Source organism: Melospiza melodia, chromosome 3, assembly GCF_035770615.1.
Source record: "Melospiza melodia melodia isolate bMelMel2 chromosome 3, bMelMel2.pri, whole genome shotgun sequence".
Classification (NCBI taxonomy): domain Eukaryota; kingdom Metazoa; phylum Chordata; class Aves; order Passeriformes; family Passerellidae; genus Melospiza; species Melospiza melodia.
The window spans coordinates 112,797,661-112,811,505 of NC_086196.1; the positions used below are offsets into that span (position 1 = coordinate 112,797,661).

Consider the following 13,845-nt stretch of genomic DNA (forward strand, 5'->3'; position numbering starts at 1 on the left):
AAAAGCATTTAGTTCTTCACAAAAGCAGAAGAGCTTTTCCAAGAAAAGGCAGGAGGAATATTCCAGAGACTCCGCTGAATCTGTTCTATCCATAGCACAAGTATTCTTTGAAAGACACAAGAGATGCTGGATTAATAAGCAACAAAACAAACTTTACTATCAACAACTCAGTTCTGTAATGCTCCAGCATGAGACTTCCTTGTCTCAAGTACCAGACCTCTGCACTACATGAATAACCAGAAACCCAGGCTGGAAAAACATTCTTAAGGGTAACACAGAAGCACCAAAAAACAAGATTAAACTTAGCTTTCATCTAATTGCCAAGCCATTCAAAACACAGATCTCCTTTTCTATTCTTTTTAAACAAACCACAGCACCTTGTTAGTGAATTCCAAGTAGAGACAACTCATCCTTGCTTTTAAAAACAAGTGACTAACCCATCAGTATTACTAATTTCTCTCATCTCCTCAAATCTCCCAAAGCCAGGAAGTTATAGATGTGTAAAATTATATTTAAATTGGGAGTCCCTCCAAAACTCACTCCCACTTTCCATAATTACATTCTGACAAAAGCCTCCCAACATTTACAAACCTGCAAACCAAATCAACTGGTTGAGATGCTGCCACCAGATTTTTTGATAGGTACATTCTGTCACAGGTAACTGCAAACAGATCACTTGTCTCTGTGGAGCACAAACACCTGCTCTGAATCCAATGCAGCAGATTATAATAATAAATTACGTCCTTGAACATGATGTTCTGAGCCTCACAAGGCCATAAGTACAGCTGCAAGAGCTGCCATAATTAAACAGAGGAAGTTCAAATCAGCTCTTGAGACTCTGACCCATTCCATTTAAATTTCTACAAGGCACTATTCTAGCGTGATCTACTTTGCTGCCAGTGAAGGAGGAAGGATGAGGTGAGAGGCTGGCAGTGCTGTTTATCAGCAGATTGTGAGTCCCTGAAGAGCTGAGCTATTAAATGAGACAAGATGTGCTAATACAAGAGCCAGACACAAAGCAGCTCGGCTGGGAAGTGAGCGAGCTCTCAGGAGAGCTGGGCTCATTTACATCCCTACTCCCTGTACTACAACCACTTTTATTTCTAAATTAATCACCCAGCCAGAAGGAACACTTTGCTGTGAGGACCACGTGGAAACAAAGCCTTTAAAATCATCCATGAAGCAGCTGATCACTCACCACCTCTGGCACTAAGTAATTTATAAATGATCACACTCATGATGAAATACAAAAAATAGAAACAAGAGGAATCTCTCCATCACCTGTGGGGTATTTTTGGTCAGAAAGGACTGATCACTGTCTATAAAAGTGCAGCCATATCACAACAAAACCATTCAGCATGAGCCAAACCAACTGTAGAAGTTGCAAGGAGAGAGAAAATACAGAGAAAAAATACTCTCATTCCTGTAACACTGCAGTGCAATATGAAAAACGCTTATCAAGACATTGAGTGCTGTGCATATTAAAACAATCATCATCAGCTCTGGCCCTTGCTATCAAAATATGCAAAAAAAGTATCTTAAAATCCAAGAACCAAAAGCTCAATTCTACATTGCAAAGACACCAAATCCTAGTCAAAGCTAACAATTCTCATCTTAAAAATCCAGCATCCAAAAACTACACAGGAATTACTCAGCAGGATACTGTATCTTGTCAGTTATTACCAAGAAAGAACAAGATTACTTTTCAGAGAAAAGTGAAAGCTTCCATGGCAACAGCATGATCCAGAGTGGTTATGAACACAGGTAGGCTTTTGGATTTGCACCTCTGCTGTGCAGAGAGATAATTTGGTACATTTAAAGTAACTCAATTGCATTCAAGTGAATAAAAGGTATTTTTCAAAATGGTGTGAGATTATGAGGTAAGTATTCTGACAAACAACTTCTGTAGGATTGCAAGGTGATGCAGAATCTTTCTTCTAGGAGGAAAAAAGCATCCAAAAGTAGGATTTCATTGATATTTGGCAACTGCACAAACACCAGGGAAAATGATGGTGCAGGGGAGATAGGCCAGGCAGGAGATTAACAATAAAGATTCTTCACTTTGTTAAACATGACTTAAATTCACATAATTTAATGTAAGCTCCTCAGTTCTAGGTAGTTCTTGATGGAAATATAAAGAGTATTTTTGTCATTTATATGGTATGATTATATGTGAGGCAGACCTACAGAGTGATAAATAGTGGTTTTACACACTTTTCACACAGGAAGGGATTTCATCTTAGATGTGGAATTTTCTACCAACACACATTTATGGTGGAATTAATAATATCCCTATTTCATGCACAGAAACCAAGCTCCAAGCAATGCACCATTCTGTGAAAAAGTGGAAGCAGTGGAACTTTTAAAAATCATAATGGAATATTTTATTATCAACTGTTTCCCTGGAATGAATATGAAAGAAACAAATCCTATAAAGCTCATTTTCAAAGCAGGAAGAATGCTGAGCTAGAAACACCTCCTGAATTAATTCACATGTCAGCTTTTCCATAAAACTTTGACAAAGGCAAGAAACAGTGGTGTGAAAGCAGTGCACAGAAGGGATCACTTGCCTCGAGCTGTTCATCTTCCAGGAGTTTTATCACCAGCCACCTGATATCATTGACTGCCTCGCTGTTGTTGAGGAAGATGAAGAGATTGTAGAACACCATGGTCTGGAGGTAGGTTAGGATGGTGTATCTGGCATGCCAAGAATTGCTTTCTGCTGTCTGCAGTGAATAAATCAGGGTGAGAAGGCAAAAATGTCAAAGAAAGCAGGCCTCTGATGGAAAGTGAACAATATTTAAGAAAAAAGCTTCTGGGAGAAGTTGCAAAGAATTTCCTTATTCAGGTAATTTTGTTTCATTGACCTTTTATCTCTAAAGTAAGCAGTTATTATTTGGGGAATAATTTTCACAGGCTTCACTTCCAAAGCAGATTGTTAAACAGAAATATATTGTAAAACTCTAAAAAAATCAGATTCTAGGACAGTTCTTTAACTGAAGACTCATTCTGAAACTGGATTTTAAATTGTTATGCTCATGAGGAGATTTAAAGTGATCCACTACTGAATCAAATGTTAATATATCAAAATTCTGTTCCATTTGTTATCAAAAGTAAGTGACTTAAATGTTAAACAAAACACACTTACTAAGTGTTTTAAAACACTTTAAATAAAATCTTTCAGATCTAAATCAGTATTTGACTTGCTTAAATCAGTATTTGATTTAAGAGTATTGTATACTCTTAAATAAAAAGCAGAGGATGCACAAGATGAGAAGAAGCTTTAAGGTGTTTAGACCACACTCACTTGTTTTAGCACCTGAAGTACCAAAGGCACTTGCTGAGGATACAGCAAACCCTGAGACATCAAGGACAAACACATCTTAGCATCTCTTTTGAGCTCATCATAGCTGTTGTCGTTCTCCACAGGTGCAATCTAAATCAGAGCAGGGAGGGAATAAAGCCCTGTTAGTAAATAGGCACTGGTGAGAGTAAAATCCTCAAAACAAGGATAATCTCATGAAAGGAGAGTTGTCTAGGAAAAATACATTCAATATAATGCTGAAGGATTAGGTTAGCTGGGAAAAACAATCAATATTACAATAAATATTCTCAGTAAATGATCAAGATATCCTGGTGAGATGCTGGTTCCCCACTGCTGCTCTCTTGGTATCAAACCCAATTAAGTTCATATTTTAGATCCAGGTCCAAAACTGAGAGAAAGCTTTATAAAGGTCACTTTCACTTCAATAGACCTTTATTTTATGGTCACATAGATTACTGTGGGGTAATTTATTGATGTTTGTGTGCACTTTGGGCACACAAGCATGGATTATTTCAGAGAGGTAAGATTGGATGACACAGATTCAAAGAATACAAGAATCAGAGGAACAAGAGGAGCTGCTTAGAAAGAATTGTGTAGTCAGGAAACAAAAGAAAATAGCTCAAGGTCCCTTAGAGAATCATGGAATGGTTTGGGTTGGAAGGGTGATCCAATTTCCCTCCCCTGCCATGTGCAGAGGTACCTTCCACTAGAGCTGGTTGTTCAATGCCACATGTAACTTGGCCTTGGAATATTATAAATATATTAGAAATAAAATAACTTCATTTTATTTATACAATCCTTCTTTAATCAAACATAACCAATAAAGGAGAAACTAAAGGATGTACCTTGAAAAACAAAGGTAGCAGCTGGAGTTGCTCTGTGACGGCAGTTGAGAAAGAACGTCCTGCACTCGCCATCAACCACTTCAGAACTGTTTGAATAAAGAGAAATTATCACTGATCAAGAAGAGAAATATGAACAACTCTGCTACACAATCTGCAGACCTCAATCACCATGTGCTAAAACATCCCCCATTCCTTGAGCTCCTTAACTCACTGGTTTTCAAGAGTTTAATGCCCTGAGTTCGCTCGTCTTGTTCGCCGACTCCATTCTCTTCCATAACATGATTCTGGATTTCTTCATCTGCTTCCATGAGGGGTCTGAGGTTTTCAAGTATCCGGGTAGTAAATTCATGGACACGAGGAGATTTAGTTGCAGCAGTGTTTGGCAAGGAGACATCTATCATGAATATGTAGGTCAACACACTAAAAAAACAAACAAAGCCAGCAGGAACACACAGTGAGCACGACTCTTGTCCAGAGAACAGTGACCTGTGAACTCCAAATGATCCAAGATCAATTGGGTGACCTTTGAGGTTAATACTTAGAGAAAATTTCCTCTCATCTTCAATTCAAAGTTATTTACAACCAAATGTCTCTTCTAAGAGCTTTAGAGATGTCAAACATAAACATAGACAAGAAATTAGTGAGGCTCTGGCACAGCTTGCCCAGAGAAGCTGTGGCTGCCCCTGGATCCCTGGAAGTGTCCAAGGCCAGGCTGGATGGGGCTTGGAGCAACCTGGGATAGTGGAAAATGTCCCTGCCCATGGCAAGGGATGGGACTGGAGGAGCTTTAAGGTCCCTTCCAATCCAAAACATTCTATGAATAGACAAATGAAAAGATGAACATTCTATGGAAAGACAAATATAGAGAAGTCATCTGGAATTACTGAAGCAAGTCTCTTAAATTGTAGATCTGATTTTTGTTACAGTAGCATTAATGCTTTTCAGGGTAATTATTTAGCTACCCAACTACCCAAATAAAAATGCAGATTTAAAACCCAAGAGGAACTGCAGCAGACAATACTGACCTTCCTATTCTCTCTCGGACGTTCTTGTAGACCTGGGTGAGTTTGGGCTCCAGGTACTTGAGCAGCCTGTGCAGCAGCTCTGGCACTCTCCACTCCTGCTGGGCAAGGCCCCCTTGCAGCACATAAAGGCGGCTGGGAATGAGAGCAGCTCATTTTTAATCACACAGAACATTCCTCCTTCCCCAGTCCCCTCCAGGCTTTGTTTGGGAATGTGCACAAGTCTGTCAGTGCACCAGAGTGTCCTTCAATGAGCAAAGATGGGTAAAAATTGCCCTCTGAAACAACAGAACTGCTGCTCTGCCAGCCTCAAACCTTCCCATTCTCTTAATTGAGTTATATTAAAAATATTATAATGAAGAATCTGCCATTGTGTGGGGAAAGCTGATTGGAGAGCATTGCCTTTGTTCCCCTCCCCTACAAGGCAGCTGGCACAGTACCCTCTCAATCCAGTTTATCTAGGCTGCATTTCCTACTCTATTGAGCCACAATAAAACAGTACAAATTCATTTTACCAGGCATCTACAAATGATCCTCCTTCACCACTCAGTGGAGATTCCAACAGCAATTCAAACAACCAGTGCAGTTTCCTAGGATCTCTGCTCTCCTGGAAAAGAGCAGGTAACAGAGATGTAAGTAAATGAGGGGGGTTGAAAATGTAAATAATGTATAAAATAAGGTATAAACAAGGAAAGTGTTGACAGAGATTTTTTTTGCATCCCCTGGATTTATTTATTAAATAAGGGCAATATTCAGGATGTTTTCACAATGAACCTCAACAGAAGAAAAACCCAATAAAACTATACACAGTTTTAATTAATTGGTAAATACAATCAGAATAGAAGGAATTTTAGCTTCATTTTTGAGATATCATGCCTGAATTTTGCTGATTAGGGTTTGGGTTGACAAGCTACACTGAGTTCTGCTGAGTGATGTGAAAGAATTATTGGCCCAAGATATTTGTGACCTATCACTGACCCTGCTGCCCAGCACCACAGCTCCCAGCTCACTGCAGGAATGTTAATCCACAGTGGATCCAGCTTTAGAAGACAAAAAATGGGATACTTACACAGGAGGTGGCAATGCAGGTGCCCCAGTCATTGTATGTTTCCACTGTGATGTTGGATAAAGCTGTTCGAAGCAATGGACACAGAAGGTTCCAAAGTTTTTCCACCTGCCCAGCAAACACACAAGAGAAAAGATTTTACTATTTGTACTATTTTTCACTATATTTCCTATTTTACTTTTATAAGATTTTACCCAGTCCAGATATTAAAATGTCTTTATTTTTGTACTGATTCTCCCAGAATTATTTTTTTGGCACAGACAGCTAGGCCTGAATTAAATAAATATTTAGCAGTCCAAGGAGTACATAATCACTTATTCCTATTTGGAATTACAAAACATATCAGCTTTGCCATCTCCTTAACACCAAACTGCTCCTAGTTTTAATACTGGAGCATTTTCCCAACACCTGGCAAGAACAGGCACCAAACCAAGCAATGAATTGTGCTCTGAGATTGTGAATCAAGACCTCAACTTCTAATTGAGCTAATTATTCAAAACTACTCTTTAACTTCCAAGAATGACTCAAAAATACTGCTCCAGCACCTTCTCAAAGGTCCAGTGTTTAGAACCTCTAATGAGGCCAGCTATGATTTCAGCCAGACATCTCTGGGTGCTTTCGTGGGAGTCTGCGACCAGTTGCTCCAAGTGGGGCTGAAGAACTGGCAAAAAGGCATCATCAAAGTTTCTGAAAAGGCCCTGGAAAACAAGAGGGGAAAGGGTCTTTAGGAACTATATAAAACACTGTCTTCCCAAGAACATCACAGAATTGTCAAACATTTGAGTTTGAAAGTGGAGAAAGTGAAATTACTTCGCTTTTTTAAAGAGCATTATACACCAGTGTCCTTCAGACCATTACAATACTCTAAATATGTTTCCCTAAGTAGTTAATCAGAAGAGAGGATTAATAGAATTACCCAGAGCAGCTTTAAAAATCAATGTTTTGCAACAGTATGAGCCCAGAAGTCTTTGGCTTTTCCATGCTCTGGGAATTGTCTACAAAATGAGAGCAATTTAGTGATTGAACTCTCCTTACCTTGAAGAGGCAAAATCTGCGAGGATTAAATTTGTCCTTTCCCTTTCTGTCTTCTAAAGACAAAAATTTTATTAACTGCTCAACAAACTTGGGATCAGAAAAGTGATCATATATAATTTGTTCTTCCTGTAATGGAAAAAAAAAAAAGGATTAGCTTTGAGGTGTTCGCTTGTCACAGTGATACCCCAGTCTTTACAAGTCCCATGTTTCATTTGCATTCTCAAGGAAAGAAATGTCTTGCTTATCCACTTCCCCTTTCATTTTATAGGGAATTACCACAACCCCTAAAAATTAGTCCTTTCATTGTCATTAATGACTTTGTTCTCAAGTCTGATCATGATTTGAAAGTGCTCATTAATACAATTATTTCATGATCTCTGAGAGAAAAACTGCAATACATTAAAACAACAACTCCTTCCGGTATGCTGATACAATAAGAATTAGAAAAATACAATTAAAAGCATCTTGTGGGGGTCTCCACATTAATCTTAAGAGAAGAAAGGAGGAGTAATATTAATATTTAAAAAAATCCACAAATTTGCAGCTTTTACCTCTGTCAGCTCATCTCTCGTTCGCCCAAGCTTTGGCTGCTGCTCAGCTGGAGCATAAACTGTCATAGTTCTGAATATTAAAAACAAAAGATAATTAATAAAAAGCTGAAATTAAAAAAAAAAAAACACTAGCACATGAAGTTGCTTTCTATGTTCTCAATATTAAATAGAACTTATCCACAACTCCAAACAATTGAAATTTAAAGAAGAAAACTTACAACAGAATGAAGTTTGTTATTAAAGGTTTTGCTATGCAAGCAACTCAGAATTATTAGGGATAGAATACTCTACATATTTCTAATTCCCAATATCTCATTTCAACAGCAGCAGTTTAACAGCCATGTGGAATTTGTGCCTATAGCTCATATAGAGAGAAATGGGTAGAAAAGAAATAATAAACAAAAATCCCCAAACCAACCAACACAAAACCCAGACAGAAATGGTACAACAAGCAAGGAGCACAAAGGAAAAAAATAAATTGCATTTTTTTGGGGTTAAATTAAGTTAAATACATATCTATAAGAAAAATTAAAAATCATAATAAACCAGGATTTTATTTCCCACAGAATTTTCCCTGCTGACTCTCCCAGCTCCACCTCAATGCTAATGCCACTCACTGGGGCCAGGTGTAATATCCCCAGTGTGTTTTCTCCACAAAACAGCAGGATTCCCAGGCTTCCTTGCTCTTTGGTAGGCTCTGGCTGTCGTAGTGCAGCCACTGGTTGTCAGCTCTGTCACCAGCTTGGATGCTGGAAGGCTTCAGGGTCCCACCTGATCCAAGAGGAAAATCAAAATTAACATGCATAAAAATAAAAAGTAGACATAGAAATTGTTCTCACAAATCACAGGGTTTTTGGAGAGGAAATAACCCCAAAAGCAAAAAAACCCCAAACTGAAAAATTACCCATTATACTACTTCTGTATCATATTTAACTATTGGCTTAGAACATTAACAACCAGAGAGAAAATAAAAGGTCCTGATTTTATGTTTAATTTAACTAGAAAAGCTTTGAAAAACATTTTAGGATAAATGTAAGATATGTCTTATATTACATAAAACATACTTATTTCGTAGGGGCAGATGGGCACTTTCTTGTGTGGTCTCTTAAGCTGCTTAAGAATCCCAGCCACAGCTGAGATGGCCACCTAAAGAAAAGTAAAAAATGGGCATTAATGGGCATTCATCCCATACATTTCCCTTAGAAGGATGAGGCTCATCATCCCTAAAAAACCATTGAATTGTGCAGTGAACCCGTAAGGAAAGAATCCTGGTTATTTCAGGGGATAAAGGATATTAATTACTTTACAGGCCAGAAAATTCTCACTAATAATTTTGGTTTAATAATTTGAATTTAATATTGTTTTAATAATTTTTTTGGGGAAAAGAAGGTTTGTTTTGAGCCTCACTGAGGCAGCAACAGAACAAATGAAACACATTGATGACTCCCTTCAAATAACAAACTGCAGGTGGGAAAAGCAGCCATCTGCAAAAGAAATTCTGCAAAAGAACTCTGAAATAAATAAGGACTCAGCCCATCCCACATCTTCACAGTTTACAGATTTACACATGTCATGCTACAGCACTGCCAAGATTGCCATTTCTTGGACTGGAAATTTTGTACACGTGCATGGCTGGAAGGGGGAGGAGGGAGTTCCACCTCAGTTTTTGTGTTTTATCCCAGCAAAACCCCATCAGCATTTGATGTAAAGCCCAAAGAGCTGCAGACCCAGAGGAAATCCTTCCCTGGGCTCACCTTGCGAACCACAATCGCGTCGTGGTTGAGACACTGCACGAAGAATTTGATGGCACGGGGGGGCAGGATCCTGTCATCCCTCAGCAGCAGGGACAGGAAACCAATGCTTATGTGTTCAAACTTCCAGGGTCTGAAAAAAAACCCCAAATATTCAAAACAGAGTGTAAATACCAAAGTTTATGCACTAGTTTTACTCAGAAATTATTACATGTTTTAAGATCATGGAAATACATAAATTAATGGCACTGTTGTAATCAAGCTTAACTCATTTTGGGAAATCTCCAGTGTTCTGGGAACATACAGGTGGAAAAATATAAAAGACATGATGTAAAATACCTATAGGGATATTATTTTACAAGTTTTTTAACACAAATACTATGGAAACATTTAGAATCTATTCTGATGTCAGCATTACAGACAGAACCAGAGCTTTTTTAAATTAAAAAATTATTAAAAACCTCAGTCACAGGCCGGACTAATTAAGGAAAAAGCTGAACTCCAAGATGTGATGATGCCTTATATTAACAAATCAAGCTCCCAGTGCAAATAAGTCCAAGACCATGGTAACTGTCCTCCTGGATATTGATCCATGCAACCAGCTCCAATCCACCCTGAAAAACCACTTTCATGCACAAAAAGGGGGGACTTACAGATTTCTCTGTTCCACACAGTCCAGCAGCATGTTGACCAAATTTTCATAGTTCCTGAGAGAAAGAGAGTGAGTTACCAACCATAAGGTACTGAGAGATCCATTGAAACATAGAGGAGAAGTTCCTCAACAAAAGGTGTGTGAAGGTAAAAAGGAAGAGGCAAAGAGGAAATAGAAGTGTAGAGAGAAGATCCAGAATGTCCAAGGATTGTTGGGCTGCATTTTTCAGTTTAGCCACTTTGGATGATGACATTTAATGTGCAGTTCAAGGAAGCTGAACTCACCTCAGAGCTTCAGCGCTCTTCTCCTTCTGTCGCTGAATTCCCAACTGAATTTCCTCTGATCCCAGAGCTGGGAACTCTGAATTTGGCTCTCCTGACTTCTGCAGCAGAACAGCCACCTCCATGCACTTCTCTGGAACCTGTTGATGGACAGTGCAAAGATATGGGACTTGAACTTACAAGCTTTTAATGTCTCTGCTTTGGAATCAGCAGAGAATTTCCTTGTCCATAGAGACAAGCCTGAACACCAAGGAATTGATCACTCACTGCAAAATCCAGCCCAATGGTTTCATATTGCCGATGGATTTTCTCTGCCAGGTCATCAAAGAGTCTGACAATGGATGGTTTTTCCAAGGACATGGCTTTGCTAAGCCCAGAAGAGACAATTGCTGGCCATGTCTGTGCTATACAGTCCCAGTCATGCAGATTGGCCAAGCAGACCCCGCTGTGGTTCCCAAGCAGACAATATAAGGCACCCTGTGGGATGGGAAAAGGGGTTTGGGAAGGTTAAACTCAGCTCATCTGTGAGATTGACACATGCACCCACACAGAATAAAAACTCAGCTACCAAATCATGAAAATGTCCATAAACATTCAGCCTCACAGTGCAAAATCTTCAGTAATTTGACAGAGTCCTCTTCATTTAATGAGATTGGAAGCCCTGCCAATTAATTTATCCACAGATTGGCTGCCTGATTTCTCAATTATGTTAGAGGAGATGATTCACAACTGCTTCACCTTGACTACAGCTTCTCAATTTCCATTCCATAACTTAAAAATAGGTGCTAAGTCACATTTTGGTAATACCTGAGCACACAGGGAACATATTTAAACGCAGTATTTCTCTTGAGAATAGATCTAATGCAAATAATTCCTTCCACCAGTCATGCCTATAAGCCATGAAAATACCAGTCATGCTGATAAACAAGCGAATTCCACTTTCCCCATTAAAAATTCTCATCCATACACTTTCAAAAGACAGCCCAAAACCAAGTTAATGAGGCAGTACTTTAAATTGCTTCTGAGTGACATCTTGCCGATCAGGACGCAGGAATTCCAGAACTAAGGGAATGATATCTCTGCAACAGAAATTGTAGGTTCCCAGAGCTGTGAAGAATGCTTGCTGAGCTTTACTTCTGACCTGAAACAAAAAAATTACTAGATAAAAGTAACATCCTCATCCATTTCAGTTATTTATGCATAAATTTTTTATCATGTATTTGTGCACAGAACAAAATTATTTGTGAAAGGTTGTAAACACCCCACCCTGATTATTAAATCCTACTTCTTGTTTCTGGCATTTACATGAGAACAGCTACAAAGTTACAGAAGATTCTCTATGTTGCCAGAAACGAGGTGTTTTTAAGCACATTTGAAAAGCAAACAGCCAGAACAACAGATTTAGGACGTAGAATCACTACCAACAAAATGAAGAGACCAACAAAATACTCCATAAATTTAAAAGGGGCTCAGTTTACTCAGTTTAAAAGGGGCTGCTCCTCACCTGCCCATAAGAACTCGTGGACAAACACAGAAGGTCCCTGATCATCTCCTGGTGGGAAGTTTTGTATTCACAGCCTTCCATCGTCAGAGTTCTCAGCTGAATCCATGGGAAGCACAAAGAAAGGACAGATTGTTTTTACATTTCACACATATAAAAACACCAGTGCAGGAATATTGTGATGATGACATTTAGCTAAGTATGCAAAGCAGCTTTTCAAGCAAATTAGTGGGGACTGAAGGGGAAGAATTACCTCATGCTGCAGCATAACCCTGTCGATCAGCAAGGCTCTGATGTGCTGTTTCTTTCCTTGAAGCTGTAAGAAAAGACATCCTTTGGGTGAGATTTCAGTATCAGATCTGCAAACCAGCAACCAAAGCTTCACAAAGCCAAGTCACTGACCCTGTTCTCCATTGATTTTTTCACTAGATTGAAGCTTTTCCATCGTGAATCAAACTCATGCTTGTGAGACCCTTGGAACTGCAAAACATCACTGATAATCTGTGGAAAGAAAGAGAGGATAAGAGTGATTGTTTTGCAAAACAAACCATGTGGCCTTAAGTTTCACAAATGTAAAACATACCTTTATTATTAGAAACAACGACTTGGTATCATCTTCTGAATTATCAAGAATGTAACCTACAATTGGGAGAAATGAAATTTATAATCAGACAGGAAAAGAGCTTTACAAATTAGCAATGATTTTGTTTCTGCAAAGCTTAACTTTCAGAATTACAGGCAAAGTAAACAAATACAATTTCCAAATCGATAAAATCATACTGAAGTATGACAGAGCTGGTTGTAGTTACAGGAGTGGTCAAACTTACGCAGCAATTTCCTTGTAACCCTTGCAATTGCTTCTCTGTAATTCTCCCTGGATAAATCTAAAAAAAACCAAAATATTTTCTATTAATCATACAATAGTATAAAAATCAAATTTATTGTGGAAAGCCAGAGCAGACTATTCAGAACTAGCAGTATGAACTATTATAAAAATAACCAATTGTTACATCTAAGGACATGGCTCTCATCAGTTTATCACCTCAGTTGCTTGGGTTTTATGGGTACACAACCTTCTTTATCTGCCTTGACAGTCAGTTTTATTTCTAGAGTTCAGGCAGTTCATTTAGCTTATAGGAATTGAGGAACATGCAGAGCTCCCCTCCCCAGCTAGATCTGTATCTCATGTATCACTGCTGAAAATGAAACTGTGTGTACACAGAACTCTGGTTGTGGTCATAAAAACCATTTTTAGGAAGAGAAGAATCAAAATTATGGTCTCCAAAAGAACCCATTGTTTTTACAAAAAACCCCAAACAACAAACCCAAAAACAAAACAAAAACCCCACAAAAGCAAACCAAACCAAAACAAAAAAAGCAACACTCAAAGCCTACCTGAACAGACAGGGATTTACTCACCATATTCAACACCAGTGTACAGCTTTGTCTCTTCTAAAGACACCAGACTTGGGACCCTGCACGAAAATGAATTAATTATTACTACACATAACACAAATAATGAGGTATGTGCATTTCACTGGCATTTAATTAATTTTAACAAGTTAAATTTCATGGCTGTAGCACACTGACTTCTGGATTTAGTAGCAGTGTGTTGCAGTGTGTCTTAGTCCTCGCATTTATAAATTAACCATTTCATGGTTCATTTAATGGGTTAATTTAATTAAACTAACCATTTAATGGTCTGACCCTTTGGGTCAGACTTTGTCAGAGGCAGGGACACCATAAAGACACCTTGAACCCAGAATTTTGATTTTCCAGTTAACAGAACCTCATCAGTTCTATTAAACAGACAGGA

General features: G+C 38.5%; 1 protein-coding gene across 2 annotated transcripts in view; it reads right to left on the minus strand.

Annotated features, from left to right (window-relative positions):
- Positions 1–13,845, minus strand: part of PSME4 (proteasome activator subunit 4) — a 43,838-nt gene that overhangs the window by 4,537 nt on the left and 25,456 nt on the right. For both annotated transcript variants that reach the window (XM_063152719.1, XM_063152718.1), the window contains 23 exons: positions 13,449–13,504; positions 12,857–12,913; positions 12,613–12,668; positions 12,432–12,530; positions 12,283–12,345; positions 12,033–12,128; positions 11,538–11,669; positions 10,796–11,005; positions 10,532–10,668; positions 10,249–10,302; positions 9,599–9,728; positions 8,909–8,990; positions 8,462–8,615; positions 7,845–7,914; positions 7,294–7,419; positions 6,804–6,956; positions 6,262–6,366; positions 5,708–5,799; positions 5,196–5,327; positions 4,382–4,590; positions 4,171–4,256; positions 3,308–3,436; positions 2,571–2,726 (listed from right to left, as the gene is read on the minus strand). In XM_063152719.1, the coding sequence (XP_063008789.1) occupies positions 2,571–2,726; positions 3,308–3,436; positions 4,171–4,256; positions 4,382–4,590; positions 5,196–5,327; positions 5,708–5,799; positions 6,262–6,366; positions 6,804–6,956; positions 7,294–7,419; positions 7,845–7,914; positions 8,462–8,615; positions 8,909–8,990; positions 9,599–9,728; positions 10,249–10,302; positions 10,532–10,668; positions 10,796–11,005; positions 11,538–11,669; positions 12,033–12,128; positions 12,283–12,345; positions 12,432–12,530; positions 12,613–12,668; positions 12,857–12,913; positions 13,449–13,504 (2,584 nt within the window). The remainder of the gene's footprint in view (positions 1–2,570; positions 2,727–3,307; positions 3,437–4,170; positions 4,257–4,381; positions 4,591–5,195; positions 5,328–5,707; positions 5,800–6,261; positions 6,367–6,803; positions 6,957–7,293; positions 7,420–7,844; positions 7,915–8,461; positions 8,616–8,908; positions 8,991–9,598; positions 9,729–10,248; positions 10,303–10,531; positions 10,669–10,795; positions 11,006–11,537; positions 11,670–12,032; positions 12,129–12,282; positions 12,346–12,431; positions 12,531–12,612; positions 12,669–12,856; positions 12,914–13,448; positions 13,505–13,845) is intronic.